General features: G+C 50.5%; 2 protein-coding genes across 2 annotated transcripts in view; both read right to left on the bottom strand.

The window, feature by feature from the left end:
• The window catches only part of LOC120944301 (protein mono-ADP-ribosyltransferase PARP14-like), a 575,277-nt gene that overhangs the window by 331,918 nt on the left and 219,679 nt on the right, over positions 1-23,680 (bottom strand). The gene's annotated exons all lie outside the window — the stretch shown is intronic.
• Positions 1-23,680, bottom strand: part of LOC120944306 (protein mono-ADP-ribosyltransferase PARP15-like) — a 59,154-nt gene that overhangs the window by 7,757 nt on the left and 27,717 nt on the right. Inside the window, exons 4-7 of the mRNA XM_040358341.1 lie at positions 13,597-13,659; positions 10,914-11,093; positions 7,012-7,218; positions 4,402-4,544 (exon numbers count right to left, since the gene is read on the bottom strand). Coding sequence (XP_040214275.1) covers positions 4,402-4,544; positions 7,012-7,218; positions 10,914-11,093; positions 13,597-13,659 — 593 coding nt within the window. The remainder of the gene's footprint in view (positions 1-4,401; positions 4,545-7,011; positions 7,219-10,913; positions 11,094-13,596; positions 13,660-23,680) is intronic.

Genomic DNA, 23,680 nt, shown 5'->3' on the forward strand with positions numbered 1-23,680 from the left:
AGGAAATAGTGTGACATCCATGCTGATATGTCACTCAGTAAGTTTGTGTTGCGTGAAGAGATCAAGGGGGTACATTGAGGAGTAGAGTTCTGGGTGTCATCAGCATGGAGGTGATATTGGAAGCCGTGGAAGGTTATCATCTGGCCCAGTGTCAGGGCTTCTAGCAGCTCTCTTCTCAGTGCTCAGGCTGCTCAGCTGTTGGTAATTACCAGCAAGTCATTGCATCCACAGTGACTCATCTGCTTACCATTACCTGCCTCATCAGTCCAACCTACAGCCAGCCCCTTCTGGCTATTTAAATTGCCTTGTTCATTCCTTTTGTGTTTTCGCCTTGGTCAACATATCCAGTGTGTCTCTCTGCTGTGTTTCTGTTAAGACTTTTGCCTGGAAGTACAACATGGCACCTCATGGCAAAGAACTCTCTGAGGATTTGAAAAAAAGAATTGTGTCTCAACATAAAGATGGCCTAGGCCCGTCCACCTGCCTGTTTTGTCAGCCTCCAATAAGGAAATGCTTGACGCCCCTTTGACCCTCGAAGAATTGCAGATGGTGACCAGTTTGTTCCCTAATGTGAGGGCTTACCTTGAGTGGAGTCCATTTTACAGATTTGTAAGCTCACCCTTGCAGGTACACACAGCCCACGGTAATAAGGTAAGACACTGCCTGGGCTGTGAGTCTGTGCACGGGGGCTAGATAGGGATTAGCCAAGGATAGTCAAGTATAGCCGTGGCCCAGGATTCCAGAATTCAGAGTTAGGTCAGAAGCCGGGGTCAGTCTTGTAGCTGAGCAGACGGGGTACACTGATGACAGCTGAGGGTCAGGTAACTACTGACGGAAAGTTCAGGGTTTGCAGACAGGAACCAAAGACAAGTCCGGGGCACAAGCTGTGGGTCAAGGGCTGGAGAAGGCAGGGAAAGTCAGAAAGTACAGGCCGGGGTCAAAGGGCAGGAGACAGCAGCAATCCAGGGTACGTAAGCCAAAGGGTCAGAAGCCGGGGTCAGTCTTGTAGCTGAAGACAACCACAGGAACACAGGAACCGTTGGCACAGACAGGACAATCAGAGAACAATGAACTGACCCATCCCTCATAGTGAGGCAGGGCTTTATACCCTGGTTGATTAGGAAACCTGCCTCAGCTGGACCAGGATAGACAAGTGCAGATTGTAGGGAGATCTAGAGACAGGCAATCAGCACATAGTTCAGAACCAGGCTCCGACGGACAGCAAGCAAAATATCAACTGAGGAGTGGCTCAGAGGCAAAGACCTGGAGCAGCAACGGTGAGGTCCTGGGTTCAATTCCACCCAGAACCATTTGGGGCGTGGCCACGCCTCGCTGTCTGTTTGGCATGGTAGCGACCGTGACACCTAACTCGAAAGCCCCAGGGGACAATGGACTCCCTGTAGAGGTGTACAAGCAGTATGGGGAAACAGTACTCCCACACCTTTTGAGGGTGTTTAATGGTGCAAGAGCGGCCGGCACCCTACCCCAGTCTATGACCAGGGCAAACATTGTTTTGATCCCTCTTAACCCGGGCTCATACAGACCAATCTCACTTTTACAAAATGACGTGAAGATCCTCGCCAAAGTCTTGGCTATAAGATTGAATAGTGCCATTTCCACCATAATTCACTCTGACCAATCCGGGTTTATACCCCAAAAGTCGACTGCGATAAACTTTTTCTTAATATCCAATCCCGGGCAGACAAAACGGGGGACCAAGCATTTATCCTTGGATGCCCATAAGGTGTTTGATAGCGTCGAGTGGGAGTATCTTTGGGCGGTGATGCGGAGGTTCGGGTTTGGGAACGGATTCATTGCATAAGTACAGCTCTTATACTCGTCCCCAGTAGCAGCTATACGGGAGGGGGGAGGATTTCGCACACTTTTAACCTACATATGGGTACACGACAGGGCTGCCCCCTGTCCCCCCTCCTGTTTGCCCTGGCTATTGAGCCCCTGGCTGCCATAATCCGGGCAAATCCCTCGGTACAGGGATTTCAATATGGAGATCTTCAGGAGAAGATCATGCTATATGCCGACGATACCATGTTACTCCTGGGTGACACTTTTGCTTCACTAGCAGAGGCCATGACTGTTGTACGGCGGTTTGGGGAATATTCAGGTTTAATTATTAATTGGACTAAGTCCTCTCTCTTTCTATTACTTGACTGTCAGCCTCCCTTGTCCACAACGACTATACAGGACATCCATGTCTCTGCGTCTTTTCAGTATCTTGGCATCCAAGTTACCGCATGTTTGTTGGACTACGTCAATCTCAACCTCACCCCTCTGATCAATCGCTGCCGCGATCAGGTCAAGGTGTGGAGTAAGCTGAAGCTGTCCCCGGTGGGAGGGGTGAACTTGATAAAGATGATCAAATTACAAATTACACTACTTCTATAGCTCACCTCACAGCAGGCCAAGGCAAAACTATCCTACTCTTATGCCTCGTACACACGACCGGTTTTTCCGTCGGATAAAAAAACGACTGTTTTCCCGATGGAATTCCTGTCAAGCCTGCCTTGCTGTAACGGCTACCCACTGGTGTGAGGGTCTCAGCCGTTGGAGACGTCCTTTTCCCTGGCAAGCTGCGATATGCAAGTACCGCCGGTATATCCCATCGAACGCCCTTCCAAGAAACGAGACGGGCTACGTTTGCAGAGTTAAGCAGACAGACCTTTAATGTCACATTTTTCCTCCTTATATCTGGTTACAACTGTACAGAAACAAATGACACTCCCCCCCCCCACCCAGGGGGCCTTCAATACACACACTTTGAAATAATGACATTCCCTTGAGCCAATCAGCTGCTAGAAGTTTCGGCTCCTCAACTTAACTTGATCAGACAATAGAATTCAATTAACCTTTAAAACAATTATCACTCACACATAATCCCCATCAGCATACACCTCACAGGAGGCTGTTACCTCCACAAAAGAGTTCATTAGCTATGCGAAGGGAACATTAGCATTCAGCAATGAAAGAGACTTGTCCAATTAACCCTTTGAGCTCAGAATACAATGCGGTACATCCAATGGTGACAAGCCATGCAGTTCCTTGTAGTCCTCCCTGCATGATGGTTATCGATGTCCCGGCAGCATGCATATGTCCGTTACACTTGCATACACACGTAGCTAGATTCAGGTAGATGGCCGCATCTTTGAGGCAGCGTAGCGTATCGTATTTACGCTATGCCGCCGTAAGTCAGAGAGGCAAGTGCTGTATTCACAAAGCACTTGCCTCCTAAGTTACTAGGCGTAGCGTAAATGGGCCGGCCTAAGCGCGCCTAATTCAAATGAGGATGAGGGGGCATGTTTTATGTAAATTACTCGTGACCCAACGTGATTGACGTTTTTTACGAACGGCGCATGCGCTGTCCGTGGACATATCCCAGTGTGCATTGCTCCAAAGTACGCCGCAAGGACGTATTGGTTTCGACGTGAATGTAAATTAAGTCCAGCCCCATTCATGGATGACTTACGCAAACGACGTACATTTTTCAAATTTCGACGCGGGAACGACAGCCATACTTAACATTGGCTAGGCCACCTAGGGGCAGCTTTATCTTTACGCCGGAGTACCTCTTACGGAAACGGCGTATCTTTACTGCGACGGGCAAGCGTACGTTCGTGAATCGGTGTATCTAGTCATTTGCATATTCTACGCCGAACTCAACGGAAGCGCCACCTAGCAGCCAGCGTAAATATTGCACCCTAAGCTACGACGGCGCAGGCCGTTGTATCTTAGCTAGGTTTAAGTGTATCTCAGTTTGAGCATACACTTAAACATACGACGGCTTAGATTCCGAGTTACGACGGCGTATCTACCGATACGCCGGCGTAACTCTTTGTGAATCTAGCTAACAGTCACACAAAAGTCTGGTGAACTTTTGACTGCCAAGAACACGGTGACGTAAAAGAACTAAGACGCGAGCCGAGAAAATTAAGTTCTATGCTTCCGAACATGCGTCGATTTGTTTTCGAGCATGCACGTTTTTTTACCCGTCAGAAAACCATACAGACGAACAGTTTTCCCGCCAGGATTTTTTCCTGATGGTAAAAAAGAGATCCTGCTCTCTCTTTTTGTCTGGCAGTTTTCCCGTTGGAAAGACTGATGGAGCAAACGCACGGCCCAACGAAAAGCTCGCAGTTTTCCCGTCGGAAAAAAAACGTGTTGTGTTCACGAGGCATTACATTTATGTTACACCTGCATCTCTAGAGAAGTCAAACATCTCCCCCTGGTGGCATGGAGGATCCACTTACTCCATGACACATACTCAGCACGAGTCTCCATTGCCATGTTGGTGTGTCCAGCCCCCACACTGTGAGCAGACCACCACCACTGTCACCCAGGATCCTATCACTGACATCTGACATCATTCATCACAATGTATTGTGTTACCTTCACAATTTGGTTTATGCAGCTTCTCTGGAATTTCTGCTGCACAGCGGAGTATTCAGGAGTTCCTGGAGGAACGTCCACTTCCATCACACGAGTCTCACCCATCGGCTTCCAGTGTGATGGTAATTTGAGGGAATCCCCATCTGAAAGAGAAGGGGTGCAGTCAGGACCCGAAGAGAAACCAGACAAGTAAAACCTTGGTGCACAACCTCGCTGGAAGCTTTGACATGGCAGCCAATAAGAACAGTTCAATGTAGAGAAGATAATTCTGGTGTCCCCTCATACACTCAGGTCTCTGCTCTTTATAAACTGGTATGAATGGGACATCTTTGATAATATGGTCTCTACCCCTGGTAAGCAGGAAAAAGTGGAGAATCCCCCAAGGTGGGGCTTTTAAGGCAACAGTAGTTCAAGTAGTCACGGTAGATACAAAAATATATAATAGTTTAATAATGGACAAAAAATAAACATATATAACACAGTAGTATTAAAAACAACACATATTGGGGTGTCACTTGAAAAGAGTAGAGAGTCCGCAGTATAAATACAGGGCCCAACGCGTTTCGGGTTTCCTTCTTCAGGGGCCGTAGTATATGTGGAGTCAAAAGTCTATTAAACAACTTTTTTTATTTTTTTATTTCCCATTATAGTTTTCTCCTTAATTAATCCATTTACCCTCTATGCATACAATTCCCTTGTGCCTGCGTTGTTGATGCCTTTTGCATCACACCGTTTTGGCCTATCTTGTCTAATCAGTGTATTTACCCTGTGTATTTTCAGCTCTATGGTCATGTGATTCTCCTAGTCACATGGTATGACGTTCTTTCCTTGCTTCAGCGCACCGACGTCATTTACGTCGTGAGGCCGCAAGTATGGGCATCGGTGAGATGACAGGACGTACTACTCGCCCTCTCTCTCCGCCCCATCCACCTCACACATGACGCACTCGCGTCTCAATGCGGCTTTGTAACATCCACGTCACTAGTGCGGGCTTCTCTGTGAGGACAGCGAGACACATTCGTCCTCCCCCTCCTCACTCTGGGCGCAATACGTCATCACGTGTCAGCCCCGCCCCTCTTCCCCATCTACCTATTGCAAACCACTTTGTCAACAACTGACGCCTCCCACTACACTCGTCCCTTCCCCTTTTTCTCCTATTTAAAGCCTCTGCCGCCCCACAATGTCAGACATGGAGGGACGGCTGCAGTGTCAGCATCTCACTTCATATTGACTGGGAATTTTTCCCATGTGAGTACTCTCTCCCTTGGATGTTTCCCAGCTAGACTCCTAGTCCCCTTTATTCTTTTCCATATGATTATCTCCTATACTCCTTAAGTCTCTAATTCCCATTCCTATCTTTCTCATATTTCCAGTTACTGAGCTCTCTACTGACCTCTCTGGCCACTACTTGATATTACAGGTATGTCTTTCCTTTTATATACAGTTCTTTGGTTCAGCTTTGTTTAGCGATTTTTTTGCTTGGCACCTATTATATTATCTTGTCCTTTTATTTTTTGGGACAGGTAAAAATAAAATAACAAAAACTTTTTACGCTGTGACACGTCGGGCCAAAGGTCTTGCTACACTGTGATTAATATAGGATGCCAGTCTCCACTCCTCTCTTCACCATCTGAGGTTTTTGCTGCGTCCTACTCGCGATGTTCCATCTAGGGGTGTGCAGAGCTGTATAAACGTCTTGGGTGGTATGATGCTTTCTAATCTGTGCCATTTTGATATGTATATTGCTACTTTCTCCATTGCATGTTACTATTTTCAACATATATGCTATTTGTTTGTTTTTTCTAGAAAAGTTGTTTAATAGACTTTTGACTCCACATATACTTCGGCCCCTGAAGAAGGAAACCCGAAACGCGTTGGGCCCTGTATTTATACTGCGGACTCTCTACTCTTTTCAAGTGACACCCCAATATGTGTTGTTTTTAATACTACTGTGTTATATATGTTTATTTTTTGTCCATTATTAAACTATTATATATTTTTGTATCTACCGTGACTACTTGAACTACTGTTGCCTTAAAAGCCCCACCTTGGGGGATTCTCCACTTTTTCCTTTATAAACTGGTAAAGCCACCAAATCGTACCAGAGAGGCAGATTATCCACCTTGTCCCAAATAGACTGTCTTTAGACCGTTCCTCCATGTCCCTGCAATATAAGAACGGCCAACTAGCCATAGGCAGGCAGATGTGCCCCTAGAAATGATGGATGATGAGACCTCTGGCTGATTGAACATCGTGACCATTTTTTTATTGTGTGCCAAAAAAATTACTTTTATGGCAATTTAAAATTCACATTTATTTCCATTGACATGATTTGTATAACCTGACTCTATATACTGATAATGGAGTCCGCTTACATTGTATCCTTGTTTTATTATCTGAAGCCCCAATGAAATAAATGAAGTTACAACACCCGAAATGTGTTGGCTTTGCCAACAACCTAAAATAGGAACAAACTTGTATTTGGACTTGAATATCACATTGTGGCATTTGAGTTGTTTATTATTCCAGGACACTGAGCTCCTTCTACATACAGAAATGTATCTTCCCCTTTCTTGTTCAGTTGGCCTCCTGAACTCACACCCCACTCACCGGAGAGCCTCATGGAGAGAGATTTGGCTTTGGGCAGGGGGGTCCCCTCTCTCGTCTTCATGCTCATGTAGAAATCGTTCAGCATAGAGTGCAGCAATAGAACCACTTTCACCGTCTGAAGAGAACGGACCGATTTAGATTTGATGAAGTCCACCAAACCATCGAGGATCGAGTTGGCCACTGTGGAGGCGTCCAATCCCCCCGCACCTGTATAGACCAGACAAAAGGTTTAACTAAGATTAGTAACTTTTCCTTCATTAAATGTAAAGATAAAAAATACGTTATCTAGAGGAACCTGACCTCCAGAGACTTTGCTATAGAAAGCTAATGATGTATGAAGCTCCTCCCACTACTTAAAGCACAACTCCAAGAAACTGGCAAATTCAGTTGACTACGTACACTATACAAGAAGCATTATGTAGCACCCTCCTAGGATAGGTGCTAGAGTGAGTACTATAGTTTTTTTTTCTGTTTAAAGAGACAGTTGGGCAAATGTATGTGCTGTTTGCTTAACAGAGGCTGTGATCATTTAGCAGAGTCTGCTTAGTGTGCTCTGGTGCTGCACATGCTGTCTTGAAGTTTCACACTGGTCTAGTACTGGACAGTGGGTGGAAACCAATGCCATGCAGATGAGAGCATTAATATCCATACAGCCCATGCCAATTAAAAGGGAAAGTGTCCTAAGGCATGCTGGGTGTCTGAATTTATAATTGATTCGCTTGGGTCTTTCTCTACAGAGAGAGGTCCAGGTAAGGAGGAGGCCTGCCACCCGTCCTCCGCACAGGCTGCCATGTGGCCTCAGGTGGGCGACCCGAGGGCCTGATACATTGAAGCTGAAACCTATGGTTTTCCTGAGAGCTGACTGAGGGAGGATGTCTATGGATCCTGTCTGGTATCATGGGGGGAAGGTGACCTGTGTCCAGGGCCTTGTGTGTACCGACCCCCTGAAGGGATCCTAGGGACTGGTGTTCAGGGGTCAAGTCCTGGGGAAAAAAAGTGTGGGAACTCACACCCAAGATCAACTCCCCCACCAAAAAAAAAAAAATGATACGCTCATATGCATAATTACTAAACCGCATGTTTTTTTGTTTTTTTTCGATCCACTGTACCTTAGTAATCCTTTATGTTACTGGCCACTTCCTGTACATGGATTCACCGGGTAGTGTGCGGGTCACTTCCTCGATGCCGCAATGTCTCCTGGGAGCTTTTGTCATTGTTCCCAGGAGACATTGCGGCATCGAGGAAGTGAAGGAATACCCGCATACTACCCGGTGAATCCATATACAGGAAGCGGCCAGTAACATAAAGGATTACTAAGGTTCGCCTGCCCCTGACAGTGGCTGGAGCTGGGCATCGCCGCCTAGTGAAGGATTGGCTCGGGCGGCTCGGCTGCTCTAGTCCTGCAAAGGGAACTGCGTTCCTGCTGTGAAAAAAGTGCAGGAACTCCGTTCCCACGCATTCCCGCAGGACTTGAGCCCTGCTGGTGTTACCGAATCCCCCTCTGGGTGCTTAGAAGTCGGCTGCTGGGTGTAAGCTAAAGGGGACACTGGCTGGTGGATTGAAGAAGCAAGATCCACTAAATTCCTTCTGCTACAAAGGGGCTTTTTAAAAAGGCTGTCTATATATGTTTGTGTGTGTTTTATATGTGTTTTATATGTGCGCAAGCATGTTTGCTTTTTAATATGTGTGTGCATGTTTATATGTGTGTGTTTTTTATATATGCATGTTTATATGCACTGGTGAGGCACAGGCAGGTTGCAGGCACTGGTAGGCTGCTGGGCACTGGTGAGGCACAGACAGGCTGCAAATGATGGGCACTGGTAGGCTGCATAAGATGGGCACTGGTGAGGCTGTATTGATCTCCTGTACCATGGCCCCAGTCTCTGACCATCTCCTGTACCATGGCCCCAGTCTCTGACCATCTCCTGTACCATGGCCCCGGTCTCTGACCATCTCCTGTACCATGGCCCCGGTCTCTGACCATCTCCTGCTGTACCATGGCCCCAGTCTCTGGCCATCTCCTGTACCATGGCCCCAGTCTCTGGCCATCTCCTGTACCATGGCCCCGGTCTCTGGCCATCTCCTGTACCATGGCCCCGGTCTCTGGCCATCTCCTGTACCATGGCCACAGTCTCTGGCCATCTCCTGTACCATGGCCCCAGTCTCTGGCCATCTCCTGTACCATGGCCCCAGTCTCTGGCCATCTCCTGTACCATAGCCCCGGTCTCTGGCCATCTCCTGTGCCATGGCCCTGGTCTCTGGCCATCTCCTGTACCATGGCCCCGGTCTCTGGCCATAGCCTGTACCATGGCCCCGGTCTCTGGCCATCTCCTGTACCATGGCCCTGGTCTCTGGCCATCTCCTGTACCATGGCCCCGGTCTCTGGCCATCTCCTGTACCATGGCCTCGGTCTCTGGCCATCTCCTGTACCATGGCCCTGGTCTCTGGCCATCTCCTGTACCATGGCCCCGGTCTCTGGCCATCTCCTGTACCATGGCCTCAGTCTCTGGCCATCTCCTGTACCATGGCCCCAGTCTCTGGCCATCTCCTGTACCATGGCCCAGTCTCTGGCCATCTCCTGTACCATGGCCCAGTCTCTGGCCATCTCCTGTACCATGGCTCCAGTCTCTGGCCATCTCCTGTACCATGGCCCGGTCTCTGGCCATCTCCTGTACCATGGCCAGTAACTAGAGCTTGTGTCTCGGTTATTCTGGGAAATGGAATGGGTCGTGCCTGTCGGATTGTGGAGTGCCAGATAAGCTGTCATGGGGCGATGGAATGGAAGATCGTAAATGGTGGTGACCGTTAGGCCGGGTACACACGAACAAACATGTATGGTGAAAGCGGTCCGTCGGACCGTTTTCACCATACATGTCTGCCAGAGGGCTTCTGTACGATGGTTGTACACACCATCGTACAGAAGTCCGCGCGTAAACAATACGCGGGGCGTGTCCGCGGTGTCGCCGCGTCGATGACGCGGTGTCGCCGCGACAATGACGCGGCGACGTGGGCGGCCCGCCTTTAAAATGCTTCCACGCATGCGTCGAAGTCATTCGACGCATGCGAGGGACGGCGGGCGCCTGGACATGTACGGTAGGTCTGTACTGACGACCGTACATGTCCGAGCGGGCTGAATTCCAGCGGGCTGTTTTAAAACAAGTCCAGGAATATTTGTCTGCTGGGAAAAGGCCCGGCGGGCAAATGTTTGCTGGAATTCGGCCCGCTCGCACCTACACACGACCAAACATGTCTGCTGAAACTGGCCTGCGGGCCAGTTTCAGCAGACATGTTTGGTCGTGAGTATGGGGCCTTACAAGTAGTTACAAGCAGGTGAGTGTTGTTCCCTCACATTTTAGTGACTCTCCAGGAAAAGTGTTTTCATGAGAGATTTTTCTATTAGCAGTTTTCAGGAACAAAGCAAAGCAAACCAAAGCACACCTTAAGGACCAGTTTATGCAAATGTGAAAACGGTAGAACAATTTTATTTGCTGCTTTCGGTGTGTCCAGAGTTGGATGTGTAGAACACCTGAACACTTTTTAGGTGGATTCAGAAAGACTTAGGCCGGCGTATCAGTAGAAAGTCACCCCCCATTAACATAAAACACGCCCCCTCAGCCGAATTTGAATTAGGCGCGCTTACGCCGGCCCGATTTACGCTACGCCGCCGTAACTTAGCAGGCAAGTACTTTATGAATCATGTACTTGCCTGCTAACTTACGGCGGCGTAGTGTAAACACGATACACTACGCTGCCGCAAAGTTAAGGCGGTCTTTCTGAATCCACCTATTTGATGTGCAGTGAAGCTCCTAATCTGAGTCAGGTGATTATTGGGTGCAGCTAAGAGAAACACTTATTTCATCTTGCACATGGAAGCAGAACTGTCTGTGATGCATTGATCATACCTGTTCCCAGAGCGGGGAAGGTGACAGAAGAGACCTGAAGGTTCTCACACTCCTGCAGGACATCCAGGATGGTTTTCTTGATGGATGTTGGAGTAACTGGTCCTACCACATGAAGAATCCATATAATTTGTCTGAGCCTTCCAGACCCAGTAATGACGTATCCTTTATGAGGTTGGGAACCTGCCAGAAATGGAAAGATACATAAATGTACACGGCGTGGTCTTTACTGACACCTGGTGAGCATCCATGAACCACAATAACCCCAATGCTTGAGACCCATTTCCCTCTGTATCTTCCCTACATCTCCCACATTCTATTGGTGAATTGTCTATTCCAGGGGCAGGCAACCTGTGGCACTCCAGACATTGTGGGACTAAATTTCCCATGAGGCATTGCAAGGTTGGCAGTTACAATTACTAACAAAGGCATGATGGGGGTGGCAGTTTGGCAGTTACAATTGTAGATCTGCAACAGCTGGAGTGCCATGGGTTGCCCACCCCTTGGTCTATTCTGCACATATGAAAAACATTGACAAAAAAATAAAATAAAACAATGGTCCAGTAAGACCCGGAGCGAGAGAAAATAAAATGAAAGATAGTGGAGGTTATTTTAGTTTGTGTGTGACTCTATATTGTATTATTTGTTTGTTTTTTACCTTAAAAATTACGATAAAAACAACAAAAAATAAAAAAAGATAGTGGAGGGCCGGTGTAGTGTCACATTCTGCTCACTACCACAGAATGCTCCGGAAGTGACGTTCCGTCGCCGCCATCTTGCTACACCCCACACTCCTGCACAGTAGTGATAGAGTGAGAAGGGGGGCAAGCGGACATCTTGTTACACCCACCGGAGTTTTACATTTCACAGTTATTTTAAACAAAAAACTGAGCTTATTTGCTTAATTACAGTATTTGGAAATCCGACAGACTGTTTAAATGTTACATTTTAAAAGCAGCAGCAAACCTGCTGACCTCACATGGTTGCTAATGTGACAGAACACCTCTGATTTTGACATTTAACATGTAAACAGTCCGTCGGATTTAAAAACACTGGCCCGGATTCACAGAGAACGGGCGCACATTACGCAAACCAATGTACGCTACGCCGACGCAGCACAGAGAGGCAAGCATGGAATTCAGGAAGCCAGTGCTCCCAAAGGTGCGTCGGCGTGGCGTAGGTTTCGAAGGCGCAGGCCAGCGTAGGTGGAAGTGGGCTTGCCCCATGCAAACCCATGCAAATGAGGCGTGACCCCATGCAAATGATGGTTGGAGAGCCAGACAAGTACGTTGAACGAACTTGCGCATGCGTCGTGTCGCGGACGCATTCCCCGTGCGCATGCTCATAACCACGTCGGAACAACTACCTAAGATACGCCGGATCACTGCCTACGCCATGAACGTAATCTACGCCCATCCTGACACACGTCCAACGTAAACTACGTAAAATCCGCAGGCTTGTGTTCCCTGATGCAGCCCTTTACATGTCTGCTGCTGAGTTACATCTCCTTTATGGGGCTTAACTTTACGCCGGACGTACAACTTCCGCGCACCTCTCGTAGCCTGCGTCGATCGCGCGCAGGTTTGTGAATTGCCGTATTTTCCTCATTTGCATATTTGAATGGCTAATCAATGGCAGCGCCACCATGCGTCCGGCGTAAATGTGCGCCCCCCCTACGCCGGCGTAGGCAAGTTACACCGGCGGGATGAAGCCTGTTTTTAGGCGTATCTTACTTTGTGGGTCCGGCGCACAGATACGCCGGCGCATATTTGCACTTACGTGGCGTATCTTGAGATACGTCGGCGCAAGTGCTTTGTGAATCCGGGCCACTGTATTTAAGGTAATAAGCTCAGTTTTGTGTTGAAAATAAGTGTGAAATCTAAAACTCTGATGGGTGTAACAAGATTTTTGCTTGCCCCCCTTCTCACTCGATCATTACTGTGCAGGAGTGTGGGGTGTAGCAAGATGGCGGCGACGAAACGTCACTTCCGGAGCATTCTGTGATAGGGAGCCGACTGTGACAACACACCGGCATGACAGTGTGAGAAGGGGAAGCAACGATGGGGTTAAGGATTGTGGAGAATGGGGGAGAGGTGGATTGATTGGAGAAACAGGATGAGGAGGGGTTTGTGGTAGTTAGTTGAGGGATAGCTGGGGTTTCCTGCACAGCAGAAAAGGGACAGGTGACAAGCAGGCAGTTTCCCACCCGGTGTTTTGTTGTGTTTTGGTTGGTTTGCTTTATCTCTTTGCAGGTGTAATATGAGCAAAGGACGTCATGGCAGCTGATCGTGTGGCGGCAGTTGGTCTTTTGATGGTGGAAGAAAATACGGTTGGGATGGAAGTGTAGGGGGCTCATCGGTGGTATGTGCCCCTCTGGTGTATTCCAGTTACTAAGGTTAGCTGGAATACAGTAATGGTTGCACTGCAGGGGTGGGTTGTCCCAGAGCTGGTGTGTCACGGCTGGAGGCCTGGTATGGTAAAAGGTCCCGCAGTGTTACAAGTGGAACAAGTTGGAATTCTGGGTGCCGTCAAGCCGATAAGTTGTTTTTGTTAATAAAAAGGCTTCTATGGCCATTTGTACTCATTCATTTAGTTAATAGCAAGGGGGACGGTGAGTACTCATGGTCGGGCAGACACAAAACAAGGTGGGACATCTTATCTACACTGGTCAAGTACAGAGCCTTACCCAGAGCCGCAGCAGATGATGCAATAGGTGGTCCGGCCGCATTCAGAATTGCTTTTGAAACTCCTACAAATAAAAATATAAAACATGATAGATTAAACATGCATTATTCGATGATTAGCGGGTTTCTCACTTATCAAACAGCAATATTTACACTACTCCCATCCCCATTTTACTCATTCCTGTATTGATTACTTTTTCGATAATAACCCAACCTTGCGTTTGTTGCAAGCCTCACATATCCTCCACATTTTATGGTCAGATCACGCCCCTACCCTACTAACCCTATTACTGGATTATACTTAATTGAGAGTGTGTCTTGGCTGGTTGGCAACTAAACAAGTTTTACTTAAACATGACCAATCTAAAAACGATAGTTCTGCTAAAAAATGTTTGCCTCCCTTTGGGGAATTGGGAAGATGCAAGGGGCCAGTGCCAGCATATTTGTGCATTCTGGTGCCCTCACCATCCTTCCACCACCCTGACCGCAGACAGGAGGATGGGACTCAGCACCTGTCTGAATGAGCACTTCAGAATCTTCAGAGTTCCCCTTTGTAACGTAATGGGGAGCTCTGATGAAAAGGGGCTCTGGGCACTCCTGATTTAAGGGGGAACACTGGCAACTCTGATGTAAGGAATGAAGAACTCACTGATCAAGGTGAATTTGTTTGTGCCTGATAGAAACTCCAGTCAAGTGCTAGCCCCGGCCTGCCTCCGTGGGTATATGAATATGAATGGGTATATGAATAGAAGAAGAAATGGCTGCGCATCGATAGAAGTCGAAATGCCGTTTATTCATCACACAAATTACATCAAAGGACAACAACACACAGGTCTTAAACATGCGTTTTACACAGTACAATTGCCATCTGGGGTAGGCGACAGTGCCAAGTGACAAGCTGCATTTTGGGGCAGGCAACAGTGACAGGCTGCATCTGGGGTAAGGCGATGGTGCCAAGTGACAAGCTGCATCTGGGGTCAGGCGATGGTGCCAAGTGACTAGCTCCATATTGGGGCAGGCGACGGTGACAGGTTGCATCTGGGGGCAGGCGACGGTGCCAAGTGACAAGCTCCATCTTGTGGCAGGCGATGGTGACAAGCTCCATCTTGGGGCAGGCAACAGTGCCAAGTGGCATGTTGCATCTGGGGGCAGGCAACGGTGCCAAGTGCAGGCAACGGTGCCAAGTGGCAGGTTGCATCTTGGAGCAGGCAAAGGTGGCAAGTGGCAGGCTGCACCTGGGGGCAGGTGGCAGTGCCAAGTGGCAGGCTGCACCTGGGGGCAGGTGGCAGTGCCAAGTGGCAGGTTGTATCTGGGGGCAGGTGACAATGACAAGTAACAAGCTGCACCTGGGGGCAGGCAACGGTGCCAAGTGACAAGCTGCATCTGGGGGCAGGCAACGGTGCCAAGTGACAAGCTGCATCTGGGGGCAGGCAACGGTGCCAAGTGACAAGCTCCATCTTGTGGCAGGTGACGTGAAAAGTGACAAGCTGCATCTGGGGGCAGGCGATGGTGACAAGTGACAAGCTCCATCTTGGGGCAGGCGACGGGTGCCAAGTGACAAGCTCAATCTTGGGGCAGGCGATGGTGCCAAATGACAAGCTGCACCTGGGGGCAGGTGACAGTGCCAAGTGGCAGGTTGCATCTGGGGGCAGGCGACGGTGACAAGTAACAAGCTGCATCTGGGGTCAGGCGATGGTGCCAAGTGACAAGCTGCATCTGGGGTCAGGCGATGGTGCCAAGTGACTAGCTCCATATTGGGGCAGGCGACAGTGATAGATTGCATCTGGGGGCAGGTGACAGTGCCAAGTGACAAGCTCCATCTTGTGGCAGGCGATGGTGACAAGCTCCATCTTGGGGCAGGCAACAGTGCCAAGTGGCATGTTGCATCTGAGGGCAGGCCATGGTGACAACTAACAAGCTCCATCTTGGCGCAGGAGACAGTGCCAAGTGACAAGCTGCATCTGGGGGCAGGCAACGGTGCCAAGTGGCAGGTTGCATCTTGGAGCAGGCAAAGGTGGCAAGTGGCAGGCTGCACCTGGGGGCAGGTGGCAGTGCCAAGTGGCAGGTTGTATCTGGGGGCAGGTGACAATGACAAGTAACAAGCTGCACCTGGGGGGCAGGCAACGGTGACAAGCTGCATCTGGGGGCAGGCGATGGTGCCAAGTGACAAGCTCCATCTTGTGGCAGGTGACGTGAAAAGTGACAAGCTGCATCTGGGGGCGGGCGATGGTGCCAAGTGACAAGCTCAATCTTGGGGCAGGCGATGGTGCCAAATGACAAGCTGCACCTGGGGGCAGGTGACAGTGCCGAATGGCAGGTTGCATCTGGGGGCAGGCGACGATGACAAGTAACAAGCTGCATCTGGGGGAAGGCGACGGTGCCAAGTGACAAGCTGCATCTGGGGCAGGCGACGGTGCCAAGTGACAAACTGCATCTGGGGGCAGGCGACGGTGCCAAGTGACAAGCTCCATTTTGGGGCAGGCGACGGTGCCAAGTGACAAGCTGCATCTGGGGCCGGCGACGGTGCCAAGTGACAAGCTCCATCTTGGGGCAGGCGACGTGCCAAGTGACAAGCTGCATTTGGGGGCAGGAGACAGGTGCCAAGTGACAAGCTCCATTCGGGGGCAGGCGACGGTGCCAAGTGACTAGCTCCATCTGGGGGCAGGCAACAGTGCCAAGTGAACAGCTGCATTTTGGGGCAGGCAACAGTGCCAAGTGACAAGCTGCATCTGGGGCAGGCGACGGTGCCAAGTGACAAGCTCCATCTTGGGGCAGGCGACGTGCCAAGTGACAAGCTGCATTTGGGGGCAGAAGAAAGGTGCCAAGTGACAAGCTCCATCCGGGGGCAGGCGACGGTGCCAAGTGACTAGCTCCATCTGGGGGCAGGCAACAGTGCCAAGTGACCAGCTGCATTTTGGGGCAGGCAACAGTGCCAAGTGACAAGCTCCATCTTGTGGCAGGTGACAGTGCCAAGTGACAAGCTGCATTTTGGGGCAGGTGACAGTGCCAAGTGACAAGCTGCATCTGGGGTCAGGCGATGGTGCCAAGTGACAAGCTCCATCTTGTGGCAGGCAATGGTGCCAAGTAACTTGCTCCATCTTGGGGCAGGCGACGGTGGCAGGTTGCATCTGGGGGCCGGCGACAGTGCCAAGTGACAAGCTGCACCTGGGGGCAGGCGACAGTGCCAAGTGACAAGCTCCATCTTGGGGCAGGCAACAGTACCAGGTGGCATCTGGGGGCAGGCGACGGTGACAAGTAACAAGCTCCATCTTGGGGCAGGCGACGGTGCCAAGTGACAAGCTGCATCTGGGGGCAGGCGATGGTGCCAAGTGGTAGGTTGCATCTTGGAGCAGGCAAAGGTGGCAAGTGGCAGGCTGCACCTGGGGGCAGGTGGCAGTGCCAAGTGGTAGGTTGTATCTGGGGGCAGGCAACGGTAACAAGCTGTATCTGGGGGCAGGTGACAATGACAAGTAACAAGCTGCATCTGGGGGCAGGCGATGGTGCCAAGTGACAAGCTCCATCTTGTGGCAGGTGACGGTGCCATGTGACAAGCTCCATCTTGGGGCAGGCAACAGTGACAAGTTGCATCTGGGGTCAGGCGATGGTGCCAAGTGACAAGCTCCATCTTGTGGCAGGCAATGGTGCCAAGTGACTAGCTCCATCTTGGGGCAGGCGACGGTGGCAGGTTGCATCTGGGGGCAGGCGACAGTGCCAAGTGACAAGCTGCACCTGGGGGCAGGCGACAGTGCTAAGTGACAAGCTCCATCTTGGGCAGGCAACAGTGCCAGGTGGCATCTGGGGGCAGGCGACGGTGACAAGTAACAAGATCTATCTTGGGGCAGACGACGGTGCCAAGTGACAAGCTGCATCTGGGGGCAGGCGATGGTGCCAAGTGGCAGGTTGCATCTTGGAGCAGGCAAAGGTGGCAAGTGGCAGGCTGCACCTGGGGGCAGGTGGCAGTGCCAAGTGGAAGGTTGTATCTGGGGGCAGGCAACGGTAACAAGCTGTATCTGGGGGCAGATGACAATGACAAGTAACAAGCTGCATCTGGGGGCAGGCGATGGTGCCAAGTGACAAGCTCCATCTGGGGGCAGGCGACAGTGCTAAGTGACAAGTTCCATCTTGTGGCAGGTGACGCTGCCATGTGACAAGCTCCATCTTGGGGCAGGCAACAGTGACAAGTTGCATCTGGGGGCAGACGACGGTGACAAGCTGCATCTGGGGCAGGCGACGGTGCCAAGTGACAAGCTCCATCTTGGGGCAGGCGACGGTGCCAAGTGACAAGCTGCATCTGGGGGAAGGCGACGGTGCCAAGTGACAAGCTCCATCTGGGGGCAGGTGATGGTGCCAAGTGACAAGCTGCGTCTGGGGCAGGTGACAGGTGCCAAGTGACAAGCTGCACCTGGGGGCAGGCAACAGTGCCAAGTGACAAGCTCCATCTTGTGGCAGGCAACAGTGACAAGCTGCATCTGGGGGCAGGCGATGGTGCCAAGTGACAAGCTCCATCTTGGGGCAGGCGACGGTGCCAAGTGACAAGCTCCATCTTTGTGGCAGGTGACGGTGCCATGTGACAAGCTCCATCTTGTGGCAGGCGACGGTGCTAAGTGACAAGCTCCATCTGGGGGCAGGTGATAGTGCCAAGTGGCAAGTTGTATCTGGGGGCAGGCGACGGTGACAAGTGACAAGCTCCATCTTGGGGCAGGCGACGGGTGCCAAGTGACAAGCTCAATCTTGGGGCAGGCAATGGTGCCAAATGACAAGCTGCACCTGGGGGCAGGTGACAGTGCCAAGTGGCAGGTTGCACCTGGGGGCAGGCGACGATGACAAGTATCAAGCTGCATCTTGGGGCAGGCGATGGTGCCAAGTGACAAGCTCCATCTTGGGGCAGGCAACAGTGCCAAGTGACAGGTTGCATCTGTAGGTGACGGTGACTAGCTGCATCTGGGGGCAGGCGATGGTGACAAGTAACAAGCTCCATCTTGGGGCAGATGATGGTGCCAGGTGGCAGGTTGCATCTTGGGGCAGGCGAAGGTGTCAAGTGACAAACTGCACCTGGGGGCAGGTGACAGTGCCAAGTGGCAGGTTGCACCTGGGGGCAGGCGATGGTATCAAGCTGCATCTGGGGGCAGGCGACGAAGATAAGTAACAAGCTGCATCTGGGGGAAGGCGATGGTGCCAAGTAACAAGCTTCATCTTGGGGGAGGCGACAGTGCCGAGTGACAATCTGCACCTGGGGGGCAGGTGGCAGGTTGTATCGGGGGGCAGGCGACGGTGCCAAGTGACAAGCTCCATCTTGGGGCAGGCAACAGTGCCAAGTGGCAGGTTGCATCTGGGGGCAGGCGACGGTGACAAGTTGCATCTGGGGGCGGTCGACAGTGACAAGCTGCATCTGGGGGCAGGTGACGGTGCCAATTGGCAGGTTGCATCTTATGACAGGCGAAGGTGCCAAGTGACAAGCTGCACTTAGGGGTAGGTGACAGTGCCAAGTGGCAGGTTGCATCTGGGGGCAGGCGACGGTGCCAAGAGATCAGCTGAATCTGGGGGCAGGCGACAAGCTGCATCTGGGGGCAGCTGACGGGTGCCAAGTGACCAGCTGCATCTGGGGGCAGGCGACGGTGCCAAGTGACAAGCTCCATCTGGGGGCAGGCGACGGTGCCTAGTGACAAGCTCCATCTGGGGGCAGGCGACGGTGCCTAGTGACAAGCTCCATCTGGGGGCAGGCGATGGTGCCAAGTGACAAGCTCCATGTCTTGGGGCAGGCGGGGGTGCCAAGTGACAAGCTGCATCTGGGGGCAGGCAACGGTGACAAGCTGCATCTGGGGGCAGGCGACGGTGCCAAGTGACAAGCTCCATCTTGTGGCAGGCGATGGTGCTAAGTGAAAAGCTCCATCTGGGGGCAGGTGATAGTGCCAAGTGGCAGGTTGCATCTGGGGGCAGGCGATGGTGACAAGTAACAAGCTGCATCTGGGGGCAGGCGATGGGTGCCAAGTGACAAGCTCCATCTTGTGGCAGGTGACGGTGCCATGTGACAGGCTCCATCTTTTGGCAGGCGATGGTGCTAAGTGACAAGCTCCATCTGGGGGCAGGAGATAGTGCCAAGTGGCAGGTTGCATCTGGGGGCAGGCGACGGTGACAAGTGACAAGCTGCATCTGGGGGCAGGCGACGGTGACAAGTGACAAGCTGCATCTGGGGGCAGGCGATGGTGACAAGTGACAAGCTGCATCTGGGGGCAGGCGACGGTGCCTAGTGACAAGCTCCATCTGGGGGCAGGCGACGGTGCCAAGTGACAAGCTCCATCTGGGGGCAGGCGACGGTGCCTAGTGACAAGCTCCATCTGGGGGCAGGCGACGGTGCCTAGTGACAAGCTCCATCTGGGGGCAGGCGATGGTGCCAAGTGACAAGCTCCATGTCTTGGGGCAGGCGGGGGTGCCAAGTGACAAGCTGCATCTGGGGGCAGGCAACGGTGACAAGCTGCATCTGGGGGCAGGCGACGGTGCCAAGTGACAAGCTCCATCTTGTGGCAGGCGATGGTGCTAAGTGAAAAGCTCCATCTGGGGGCAGGTGATAGTGCCAAGTGGCAGGTTGCATCTGGGGGCAGGCGATGGTGACAAGTAACAAGCTGCATCTGGGGGCAGGCGATGGGTGCCAAGTGACAAGCTCCATCTTGTGGCAGGTGACGGTGCCATGTGACAGGCTCCATCTTTTGGCAGGCGATGGTGCTAAGTGACAAGCTCCATCTGGGGGCAGGAGATAGTGCCAAGTGGCAGGTTGCATCTGGGGGCAGGCGACGGTGACAAGTGACAAGCTGCATCTGGGGGCAGGCGACGGTGACAAGTGACAAGCTGCATCTGGGGGCAGGCGATGGTGACAAGTGACAAGCTGCATCTGGGGGCAGGCGACGGGTGCCAAGTGACAAGCTCAATCTTTGGGCAGGCGATGGTGCCAAATGACAAGCTGCACCTGGGGGCAGGTGACAGTGCCAAGTGGCAGGTTTCATCTGGGGGCAGGCGACGATGACAAGTGTAGCGGGGTCACCCTGTCAGAATCTCACGGCAGGTCCTCCCCTCGGGAATTACATTCACATTTGTAAATATGTTAGACATTGTTATGAAGTCATGCATTGCGGGGCTATGAGTAGCAGGAGATATGGACTCCATTTGACTCTGAGGAGAAAACAGACTACGCCCCTTGCAATGCCCCGTACCATTGGAGCATGTGACAACTCCATTCAGCGAGTTAGAACGGACATGGGAAGTTATTTAAGAGAAGGGAGGGGCTGAACTCTCTCTCTCGGGATCCGCACTCTCTCCTCAGGAGAGCTGTCGATAATCTCAGCCGTGCTACTAGGCCGGAAGCCTGGGCCTATTCACCGATAGTATCAGTGATCCATAGAAGGGATTGACGCTGACGAGCGATCAATCCACCAACGTTCTGCTGCCTTCAGGCATTTTGTTGCATAGCTTATCTCATTAACTGTTACCCGTGGATTACAATTTTAATGTGCACCAACCGGCCGCAACACAGATATTGACTGATCTGCAGAACTGCCCGTTAGGGGCGCTAGCGCGTATAGACACCCTTTCAGTTTAGACAGACGGTACCATTCCTAGGTTCAAAGAGAAATCTCACTAACTTACATTAATTGCTGATTCTTGCAAGGACCCTTGCGAATCAGACTGGGTTATCACTTATTGATTGTGTTTATGTCTAAGCCATATGCCGGTTGTTTCTAAGTTTCTATACAGTAAACGTATCCCTTATATTCAACTATATTCACTGTGTGGAGTGTATTTTCTTGCCTGGAGGGACCGTCCATTACAGCAGGTAATTCATTATCTTATTGTCATTGCATGTTGTGTACCTGCTATTGTGACTCCAGCCCTGCAATAAGTTCACGTTTGCTGTTTAATCGCACGTAAACGCATTTACTGTAAGTGCACGTTTGGTGTTTAATCGCACGTAAACGCATTTACTGTAAGTGCACCTTTGCTGTTGAATCGCACGTAAACGCATTTACTGTAAGTGCACGTTTGGTGTTTAATCGCACGTAAACGCATTTACTGTAAGTGCACGTTTGGTGTTTAATCGCACGTAAACGCATTTACTCTAAGTGCACGTTTGATGTTTAATCGCACGTAAACGCATTTACTGTAAGTGCACGTTTGCTGTTTAATCGCACGTAAACGCATTTACTGTAAGTTCACCTTTGCTGTTGAATCGCACGTAAACGCATTTACTGTAAGTGCACGTTTGCTGTTTAATCGCACGTAAACGCATTTACTGTAAGTGCACGTTTGCTGTTTAATCGCACGTAAACGCATTTACTGTAAGTGCACGTTTGGTGTTTAATCGCACGTAAACGCATTTACTGTAAGTGCACGTTTGCTGTTTAATCGCATGTAAACGCATTTACTGTAAGTGCACGTTTGCTGTTTAATCGCATGTAAACGCATTTACTGTAAGTTCACGTTTGCTGTTAAATCGCACGTAAACGCATTTACTGTAAGTTCACCTTTGCTGTTTAATCACACGTAAACGCATTTACTGTAAGTTCACCTTTGCTGTTTAATCGCACGTAAACGCATTTACTGTAAGTTAACGTTTGCTGTTTAATCGCACGTAAACGCATTTACTGTAAGTGCACGTTTGCTGTTTAATCACACATAAACGCATTTACTGTAAGTTCACCTTTGCTGTTGAATCGCACGTAAACGCTCTTACTGTAAGTTAACGTTTGCTGTTTAATCACACGTAAACGCATTTACTGTAAGTGCACGTTTGGTGTTTAATCGCACGTAAACGCATTTACTGTAAGTGCACGTTTGGTGTTTAATCGCACGTAAACGCATTTACTGTAAGTTAACGTTTGCTGTTTAATCGCACGTAAACGCATTTACTGTAAGTTCACGTTTGGTGTTTAATTGCACGTAAACGCATTTACTGTAAGTTAACGTTTGCTGTTGAATCGCACGTAAACGCATTTATTGTAAGTGCACGTTTGCTGTTGAATCGCACGTAAACGCATTTACTGTAAGTGCACATTTGGTGTTTAATCGCACTTAAACGCATTTACTGTAAGTGCACGTTTGCTGTTGAATCGCACGTAAACGCATTTACTGTAAGTGCACATTTGGTGTTTAATCGCACGTAAACGCATTTACTGTAAGTGCACGTTTGCTGTTGAATCGCACGTAAGCGCATTTACTGTAAGTGCACGTTTGGTGTTTAATCGCACGTAAACGCATTTATTGTAAGTGCACGTTTGCTGTTGAATCGCACGTAAGCGCATTTACTGTAAGTGCACGTGTGTTGTTTATTTACACCTGAACGCATTAAAATGTCTGGAAGGACAACAAACAGAGGCAGAGAGTCACGAGGGCAAGCAGGCTCTGCATCTAGAGGTAACGCTGGTGATGGATGTGGTGCATCCTCTTCAGCACGTGGCCGTGGCCGCTCGTCCTTCTTTTCGGGAGCTGGCCGTGTTGAGCCTCAACATGCTGAGAAATTAGTTGAGTGGATGACCAAGCCGTCCTCATCCTCCTCATCCTCTCTCACACAGACTGATTATAGTTTGTCTGGCAAAGCAGCTGCCAAGGCGTCCTCTACCCTCTGCACAATGGGATCACACAATCCTTCCCTAGTCCCACCGTGTCCTCCTGAGGAGTCCCCCTGTGACGGACCCATCCGTATACTGGACATATTGTGTTCGTCTGCTTGCTATTCCCCAATAATATGCCCTCAGTTCCAGGCTATCTGGGGATACGTTATATAAATATAAAATGTTCGGCAGTTATAAAGTTAGAAACTGTGATGCATGCTGGGAAATGGTGGGGATGTATGTTTGAAATGTCCCCATGTCGTTCTGTTATTTCAATCTCCCATCTGGTCCCCTAGGGGAGTGTCCACCAGGCGGGAGACCTGCATAAATACGGGCGGGTAGCCCACAGTAAACAGTTCGTGTTTTACCCTCATGATGGAGCTTGGTCTCGTTATTGGAGGGGATTGGGTTACTGGCCACTAAGGACGGTGTATGGAGAGGGTTGCCGGTTGGAACCTATTGCACTTCGGCGGTTAGCAGCGGTTCG

This window comes from Rana temporaria, chromosome 6 (genome assembly GCF_905171775.1).
Source record: "Rana temporaria chromosome 6, aRanTem1.1, whole genome shotgun sequence".
Lineage (NCBI taxonomy): Eukaryota > Metazoa > Chordata > Amphibia > Anura > Ranidae > Rana > Rana temporaria.